Here is a 9,897-nt window from a genome sequence, read left to right as displayed (position 1 = left end):
ATGTTGATCTCTTTCCTCAGAGGATAATGCTTCATATGGCCTAAAGAACATGGGTCAAGTGTGCAAATACATGTTTCAGGATCTTAACTAGCTTTAATACATTGTACAGCCTCATTTCTCTTAGAGAATTTCAGTTAGTTGAGCAGAGTTCAGAGATAAATCTCTTTTCTTTACAGTTCCTTAGCAACCGAGAACATATTTGCATATAATTGTAAAAGGATGAACAAACACTTATATTTTTTGTTTTATAGCATTCGTTCACTTTAAAGGCCAATAAGGTCAATGCATTTCCAGAACGCTTTTTCTTTTGCTTTATCACACACAATAACTACATGCATATAAATAATTACAATAATACATCTAATAATAATCTTGTTTTTTATGTCTTATGTAAGGTGAAAAGCTGGAAATTGCTGAAATACATCATGTGACACTGTGGAATAAATTTCAGTTGTCTTTTTTAACCACATTCTGTCTGGATTTTCCTAAAGGTCAGGGGGCAGAAATAGAACAAGGCACTAAGATATTTAGAGGCAAATCAGCAAGAACACTAGACACCATTCAACAGCATGTCACCAAGGAATCCCCCTGAAGCCTATTCTTGTTTAAAATGGCCAATGCCCAAGAGTGTGCACTCAGTCATTAATATTCATTGACTCCTGAGTGTAATGATAATGATGGGCAAATGTTACCATTTCTATCCCTCACTCATAGAACAATCAGTTATCAGAAATCCCTGTATGCCTTGATATAATTCTGTTTAATAAGGATTTGAAAGAAAACTGTGCGGGTTTCTTAAGGCTCAGCTAAATCGTACAACATTGGGATAAATCAAAGTGCTGGAATTTGCTGCCGAAGAATGTTTGCACACCGTCAGTTCATTGGAAATTGAAGATATTATTGTAATTGTATTCCCTGAAACTCCATAGAATAAATACAATCGGCTCCTGTATACTAACCCCGTTGGATAATAATATCCTAAAATAGAAAATATAAAAAAAGAGAGGAAGATGATTCTTACAACAATGACAAATTTATTTAATCATTTATTTGAGCTGCTCCAGCAAGTGTATTTACAAACAATGGCATTTGAAGATATAAAAAGGTGTCATATCATAATGCAAGTCAGCACTGTACCGCCAAGAGACGTCACAGCAAATATTCAGGCAACACAGCCAAGAAGCTAAGGGAAATGGTGGTTTAGATATCATGGTCTTCGCAGGTGTGGAAAGAATTAGAAAATGATGTCTAACACTGAAGAAATATTTTCTGGGATAAAAACGATGAGAGAATACAGGAACATAACTGCCTTGTGGAGCAAAAATGCAGGAAGTTTAATGAGATAGTCTTTCCTCTGACCTCAAATTCCCAATATAAAAAGAACAAATGGGAGTTTTGCATATGGACAAAAACAGACACTGCAGTCATTTTACAAAAATAATGTTTCCTGAATTAAATCTGCTAAAAATGTCCTTCTAGGTTTGTTCCCATGACAATAAATGGACGACAGCATTTCTTTGTGGTGCAACATCAGAGCATTGCAGACTTTAAGATGTTCCACAGGGGTTTTTAAGCATATGATTTAATGATAATACAGCGGTGCTTTTGAGGATGGACCAGCACACATTCCTAGTTGTCTTCATGAACACTGAACCATTTAACTGTTGCTCAAAATAAAAACAAACAAACATTTAACTGAAATAAAATGTGTTCTGATAGCAAATGCATTTGATATTATGCTTTTTTTTTACTGGACTATTTCTTAATGTGTCTTATTTCATTTATCACATCACTATATGATATGATGCTAGACAACGTACGGATACATAGCATCCATAGGACCCATGTGCTCCTGTGTTACCAGAGCAAAAGAACCATAGAAGCTAGCCACATACTGTATTAAAAGCAAACACTACGTTTATGTGGCTTACCCAACTGTCGATACATAGATGTGAATGAAAAACATGGAAACCATTCGAGCGAGGAGAACAGGGACTGGGGCAAATATTTACCCTGTTTTTGTGTCTGTAAAGGCCATTACTATTGATCCCAGCAGGAGATCTCATCTTTCTCCATCTCTAGCCAAGTTCATGAGAGTAACGCTAGCCTGCGGCTAAACTGGACACCGCGCTCCTCCGTGCTGCTGTCGATTTTTTAATTCCAGAAATAACCCACATGAGGCCTCGCAGTATGTGGTCTGCGTGCCAGGCACTTTGGACAACATCAAAGAGCCTATTAAATCACGTTAGGGTGTCAGCTGCCACCGAGGTGGAAGCGGGGCTCCGCTACTGTTTCAGCAGATCCCAGATGAGCTTTTAGTGCGCACAGCTCTGTATTGAAAAAGTAAATAAATACAAAACGGCATGGTTGAAATGCACTTTGATAAAAGAAACGTCCATGTGAGGATTCATTTGGAGGATATAAGAAAATAACTGAATTACTTTCGCTTCATGCTTAGAATAAAGAATCCTCATAAATGGTTTTTTTACATAATTAACAATTCAATTGGCAAAGGAATGAGCTCAAATTGTTGACTGAATTAAAACATTAATGCTGTTCAATTTGATTATTCTAGGGGAAAAAGACAGGAAGCATTTACATCAAAACCATTTCCCCCTCTCGCCCACTCATACTAATAATAATGGAGCAATTTCAGGAGTGACGTGATCCCTGACGGACATGATATGGAGATGTACTACTGTTTTTACCCCCTGATATCATTTCAAGGATTGATTTGCTTAGTAAAACATTAAACCATAATCAGAAGTTACTCTGCAATGCGGTTGTTATTCATATAAACCAATGTAAGTTGACTGAAGCTAGGCATTTTGTGTTCCTTTCTCCTGAATTCTGGCTGATGACTAGCACAACAAAGTGTCAAGAGCACTAAGACTGAACAATAAATAAGAAAAGGATGATTCACCAAACAAATTAGTATATTCACTCAAACAGTTGATCAGTGAGGCTCCGTACTCCTAACAAAACATCGATTTTGGCAGCTACACTTGAGCATTTTACTTCAAGAACACCACATCTTCATTTCAGTCCCATGTACACCTGTACACAATGTACAAAACGAGTGCTTATCTTTTTCTTTTATCTACGAAAACTCTTCAAAAATGCCACCGTTCACCTGAGCACCTGAGTCAACGTGGACTACTCTGGTTTAGATATTAAAAAGCTCCCTGCTTTCCCTTTTATAAGGGATACTATCAGGCAACAGTTTGCCTTGATATCTAGTAGAGTCAGCAGTTGAGTCCATAGTGACGACGTTTACCCACAATGCAAGTGGAGAGATCCCTCAGATAGTCCTCTTGATCTGTTATAAGACTTCTCTTTTCTGGACGGCAACACTGAAAGAGGTCTTTGTGAAAAAGTCATTTTCTTCCTCTGCCCCCAATTACAAGGCCCTCTCCAACGTTACATAGGGGCACCGAGAGGACACGGACCTATTTTTGTATGTGTGTCATAGTTTAGTGGGTTTTATTCGTGTGTACAAGAAAGGTTTTTTTTTTTTTTTTTCTGCGGGTTGGGGATTTTGTTCATCGAAAACCATCCAAAAGATGAGAAGCACAAATCGTCGCGTCTTCCTGCGCGAGAAATTACTTTTCAGTTGAGAGAAAGATCTCAAATGTTCCTTAAAAGTGCTCGATCACGAGTCCTCCTGTATACTTTAGATGTGTCACTGCGCACATATGGGATGCTATAAGGAGGACAGTGAAGCCAAAAGAACCAGCGCTGAGGCCAACAAGGGCCCTACAGTCTGAACGCGTCCGGCGCCGTTGACATCACTTCGGGATGGTTCGGCGGATTCATGACTCGTTCCGTCTGAATGGAGAAAAAGAAGCAGTATTAAAAGAGGTTTATAATACCAAAGTGTGCAAAAACATTACTGATAGATTTGATTAGGGAAATGCCTTTGACATACAGTACGAACCATTATTATTTTCTATAGAGTTGATGCTTCCATCATTGATCTTGACGACGCGGTCGTGACTTTTCTCACAGTTGTCTGAGGGAGAAACATAAAACAGGGTGTTGTCAGGGTCATGACATCATCTTTAACTCATTGAACTATTCCAGCAGTGATAAACGATGCAATTGCAAACACGTTTTGTCAGAAGCTACGCCAGGATCTCTCCTGAGGGGCTTGTAAAACTTACTCGAAGGTCTGACGAAAACTTTCAGCCTCAAGCAGCTCCGTCTCCCATTTTCACTGATGGTAGATGCTGTGGAAACATTTTAAATGGTCGATATTAGGCTCATTCGATCAATGCTGCACATTGTTTAATACATCAAGTCCTTTTTTTTTGCTTTAGATACATTACAGGGCTCAACAATACAGATTTCTTTTCTACTGGCCTGGTCAGATTTTTACACGCGCTGCCAACATTTCCATCTACATTTACATTTAGTCATTTAGCTAATGCTTTTTTGCAAAGGGACTTACAAATGAGGTACAACAAGTAATTTATCAGAAGAGACAATAATATTCACAGTGCACAATGCTTCATGTGTGAGCAGCCTGCAAAATACATCAGTATATATATATATATATATATATATATATATATATATATATATATATATATGTAAAAAATGTAAAATACATATAAATATTTAGCAACAAAATAATATATATTTAAATTTTTTATATTTTCACATTTAAAACCAAAAATACAATATATTTATATATAATATAATATATATAATATAATATAATATAATATAATATAATATAATATAATATAATATAATACCTTTATATTTTTTCATTTAAATAGCAAGTACAATTTTTCTTTGGGTTGGAAAATGACTGCATACTGTGCAAAACAATTTTGCTTTCATTAATTTGAATGATGAACGATGAACAATACTTCTACAGCCTTTATTAATCTTAATTGTTCATTTCAGCATTTAATACTACATTTTTAAAATCAAAAGTTGTATTTGTTAACATTAGTTAATGGACTGTGAACTAACATGAACAATGAACAACTCTATTTTTATTAACTAACATTAATAAACATTTATGAATGTTGTAAGAAATACATTGCTCAATGTTAGTTAATACATTAACTAGTTAACAAATGTGACCTTATTGTGAAGTGTTACCAAATTAATAAATCAAGACAAAACCTCAATGTTAGCCAGTAGCAGTTAGAAAATCATTTCTTTTTTGACAAGCTTTTCAAAAAGGTGTCAACAAAACAGTTCCACTGGCCTAAGGCCACTAGGATCATTTGTTTCAGGTTTAATCCTCAGATGTTACCTGTTTTAGCAGTTTGCGGCTTTCTACATGCAAAGGCCTCATTTGAATGCTTCCATTGAAGTCAGAAGGACGCACAATCAGCATTCATTTTGGTTCTTACAGATAGACGCAGACGGTTCTACATTTGCTATGCTGTTTCCCTTGTCATCTCAACCATGAACCATGTTTCTCAATTTGTCCTCTCCAGCTTATTAGAGCTTTAAGAACAGGTAGACAGCCTCTGTCTCTCCACTGTCCTCTCTTTGTGCAGTATGTAATGTAATCTGGCGTAGTCAGGGAGCGATGCAAATGAGGACCAGTGGGGTGAGGGGGAAAGAAGGCTTGGTATTTTTTTCCACAGATCACTCTGGACGTAAAGGTGACTAAGTAATGAGCAATGCAACACACTTCAGTAAATCCCCTCCTTCAAAGCCTCAATGTAATATGTGCGGACTGCACAAAATGCAATTTCCTTAAAGCCAACACAATATGTTCTTGATAATTCAATTGGTGAGGCTCGCTTTCACTGATGTGGACATGTGCTCGACTGTGACTGGGTGCGGATGTCTTGCTTTTCTGGTTGAATGCTACAATTTGGATTATTCGACTATATATATACTTCAGCATAAATAAGCTAAGACTAATGTTCAGCACATGCAGTCCATTAGTGGCAGGATGATGAATTAGTCTTTCCCTTTAAATTTGTTTCCTGACAGCAAATATTTATTGAACACCCTTATCTTGACCACAGACATTATATATATATATATATATATATATATATATATATATATATATATATATATATATACATACACATATATATATACATACACACATATATATATATACATACACACATATATATATATATACATACACATATATATATATATACATACACACATATATATATATATACATACACACATATATATATATATACATACACACATATATATATATATACATACACACATATATATATATATATATATATATATATATATATATACACACACATATATATATACTGGATAGAAAATTTGTGATAAACCTTTCCAAGCTCTTTTCCTAACCTCTGCTGGTTGTGACCTTTCCACAAGCCTCTTAGATGTTGAATGGTCACTACATACATCAACACCTGCTACTTAAAGCTGTACTGGCGGCTAGTAACATCAACAGCTGCAAATGACAGATCACAGGCCGAAAGAAACACCTGCCACTAAAAGCTCTGTAATCAGCTGTGATGATACAAATGACTTCTGTTCAGTCCATAGACCATATCGCCAGTGACTCTGAACTGCTGAACCTTATATCATCTCCTCCAGTCATACTTCATAAATGCACAGTACTGGTTTATTGAGGAAATATATGGGTCAATGAGTATATAAGAGTGTCTATGATAAAAAAATGTAGTCATATTAATGATGTATCAAATGTAAAATATTAATTAATTACTTTTTACTTGACATATTTAGAGTCATTAAACTGAAAATGGTATAGAAAAATGATATAAAAGTTAATAAACGTATTAATAAGAGACGTATTGACCTCGACAGTCATTCTTCAAGTCACTGTATAAGTGAACTGCATTTTATATTTTTAAATAAATTAAAACATTAAAAAAAGCTTCTTGTCATTGAACCATATCTGTTTAACACTTTAAACCACCATGAAAGTGTCAAGATGAAACTATAACAGGATCTGTTGCCTTTAGAGGGAAGAAAAAGAAACAAGAGAAAGACATGTCAGGAAAAAAAGAATTATAACTCTTTTCCCCATTAGCTGACTGGCTCATCTCTGAGCTTTCAGACATTCCCATAATGCACCATGGCTCTTCTAGCCTTGACCCCCATGATTCCCTGCTGTGTGGGGTCTCCAGCTGCACTTAATCTGCTGTCTCTCTTCTCATCCCCACACCATCATGACTGCGGGGAGAGGTTGGGTTAAATCAATGTGCTTATATGCTGTCTACACTGACATACTAGGGACTTATAAACCCTTAATCATGTCCCCACAAGCACATTTCCTTTGATATAGCTGAAACTGCTTTTGCCTCATTCCTCAAGTCTAGTCTGGAGCAGGATCCCAGCGTTGACTGGAAATACCACTTTTGAAATCCGCTGTACATCACAACTTTATTCTCAATGCTGGCTACTACCACAAAAAACAGCTGAGTGTGAGTGTGCAAATGGAGCATTGCATAATGTAGTGTTAGTATTGTCAGAGTCCAAAATTAACTTTTTGCCCGGAGACGTTACTAGGATGCCATCCCGGGGTGGGCATTTGGATATGTGGTGTGGGAGACTGCGGATGAAAGATGTGCAGGAGTGAACAAAAAAATTAAATACTTTATATTTCAGTGGCAACATCAAACTAAAGAAATTTGTATTTGTTAAAACCGTGGCGCAGGTAATTTCTCCCCATTTTTTTTAAACAAAGAAAGGATTTAATGCGAAAAATGACTTAAATTTCTAATCTCAAATATGTATGTCAGAAGAATGAAACAACAACAACAACAACAAAAACGCATGGTTAAAGTCTGGCTAGCACATGTTTACATTTAAAAAACAATGGAAAAGTAGTGTAGTGAAATGAAAAAAACTGACCCTTTGGGTTTGCGCAGGCGCTTGTCCCAAGGATTTCGTCTAACAAATCGTAGAAAGGCCACTTGACATTGGCCGATTGCCCACTACATAACAGTTTATCTCGTATGGCCATGTATTTCTGGTGTAACTTCTTAAATTTAACTCGGCACTGCAAGGCGGTTCGGTTATATCCTCTGTCTCTCATTTTTGCGGAAAACTAAAGAAAGACTTTTGTATTTCTGTATAGTTTATATAGTCTTCCTTCCGAATTTGGAGAAGCGCTGTACTTTCCTCCTCTGTCCACAACACACCTCTTCCAGCAGCAGCCATGTTGAATAGCGCGTACGGAGGCCAGTTACGACCAAATTAAGGAAACTATGCGAACGGAAAAATCAAGTGAGTGAGCCCAGAGCGGTTTGTGTTTAGATTGCGTGTTTTTAGCGAACCACACCACAAGATGAAAGCGAACCGTACCCAGACCACCTCGCGAAATGGTTCCTCTCGGTTCGGTTCGCTTTAAAGGGGTCTGAGATCGTTTGGAGTGTTCACATATGGGCCAAAAACCACACGAACCGCGCTCAGACCCCTGAAAAGGACCAAGACGCGACGCCACGACAAAAGATATCTTTTCCATGTTAATCTGAGTTTTTTTCCTAAGCAGCTGCGACGGCGACACGCGAATATTCAATTTTAGAAACGGTTTCTATTTTCTGCGACGTCGCGGCTGGAACAGCAACACAAAGTATGGCAATGATAATATCAGGTACTGTTTATGTGCTTTATTTAATGTTAAAAGCGTCTAACGTGAGCTTGAATATCATTCTGGTTCCCAGCTATTTAGCTGTAATGAAAACAACACTGGCTAATTCACCTCAGATCTTGAAAATAAATAAATGGGCACAAGAACATTCAAAGTGTCAACTCACTGCGAACAAACAAGTGTATTCTACGACAAAGATTGGTTCAGTCACTCCGTATGTACTTTAAACAATGATTAAATGGTTTCATATTTATGAATTTTACTATGTAAGTTAATTGCCCATTTCATTGTGTCTGCTGTGCTCTTGCCGAGAGAGCCCGCCCACACTCTCTTCTGATTGGCTGTGATTTTTGATTGATTTTATCGCTTCTCATTGTCACGTTGCGTCTAGTGTGGACAGTCAAATTGCTCGTCGCTGGAATCTTATCGCATCGCGTCTGGTAAGGTTGGGACACGGTGTTAGAGTTATAGTCTTACAGTTCCTTATGAAGTTATCAGTTACCGGCAAGTAACTCACTATTTACACAACAAAGCAAATGTTTACTGTCAAATTGCACTTGACAAGTGTTAATTTTGAATGCTCAATGCCAACAAGAAAAACAATTCTCTGATTTCAAGGCTCTCACCAAATTTCTTTTAACATAAACTGTGACAATAATCAACAGTCTTGGCCGTATTAGGATGATTTCATGGGTGGCTTATATGACAAACTCTCATCAGAATTCCCTCGTTGTCAGCATGCGGTGTGTAACCGACCTCTCATTGGCAGACATTAAGACTAGACTACTACACCAACTCTGCTTATTCAAAGACACTCTACACTGTCACGGCCTGAGCTGCACATCCACGTCTCCTTTCCCACACGGCCGACACCTGATCCCTGTGTAGTTATCTACCCGAGCTGCAGACGACCAGGGGCAATAAACCTCCCAGACACCACTATTCCAGCTATGGGTTGAGAGATCAGATGTGATGTAACCGAGAAGTCTGATAAATGAGGGAAGGATGGATTGATGCTCCGTCTCTGAGATAAGACACACACCTATCTCTTTTCTTGTGCATTCTTGAGTGCTTTGAGAGCGCTTTAATGCGGGGAATAATTTTGGCTCAGGTAGCGACTACATCACTTATAAGTAAAGCGCAAAGTACAGAATTCTTATCAAAGCTACAAATCAGATCTTACTTTAAGCACAAAGTGGGAATGTTTCTGCTTTACCTTAAAGCATTATGAAGATGGAGGGACTAGACTACAAATAGCAGTCGTGGTCTTTTGAAGCAGGCTCATATCAGACAGC

The 9,897-nt window shown here is 37.4% G+C and overlaps 1 protein-coding gene across 1 annotated transcript in view; it reads right to left on the bottom strand.

Moving 5' to 3' along the window:
* Positions 1 to 1,011: 1,011 nt before the first annotated feature.
* efna5a (ephrin-A5a) overlaps positions 1,012 to 9,897 on the bottom strand; it is a 53,981-nt gene continuing 45,095 nt past the window's right edge. The window contains exons 3-5 of the mRNA XM_048166023.1: positions 4,164 to 4,229; positions 3,938 to 4,012; positions 1,012 to 3,828 (exon numbers count right to left, since the gene is read on the bottom strand). Coding sequence (XP_048021980.1) covers positions 3,704 to 3,828; positions 3,938 to 4,012; positions 4,164 to 4,229 — 266 coding nt within the window. The 3' untranslated portion in view covers positions 1,012 to 3,703. The remainder of the gene's footprint in view (positions 3,829 to 3,937; positions 4,013 to 4,163; positions 4,230 to 9,897) is intronic.

This window comes from Megalobrama amblycephala, linkage group LG18 (assembly GCF_018812025.1).
Source record: "Megalobrama amblycephala isolate DHTTF-2021 linkage group LG18, ASM1881202v1, whole genome shotgun sequence".
Lineage (NCBI taxonomy): Eukaryota > Metazoa > Chordata > Actinopteri > Cypriniformes > Xenocyprididae > Megalobrama > Megalobrama amblycephala.
The sequence above is the reverse complement of the archived record's forward strand: the minus strand, read 5'-3'. Positions and strand labels throughout refer to the sequence as shown.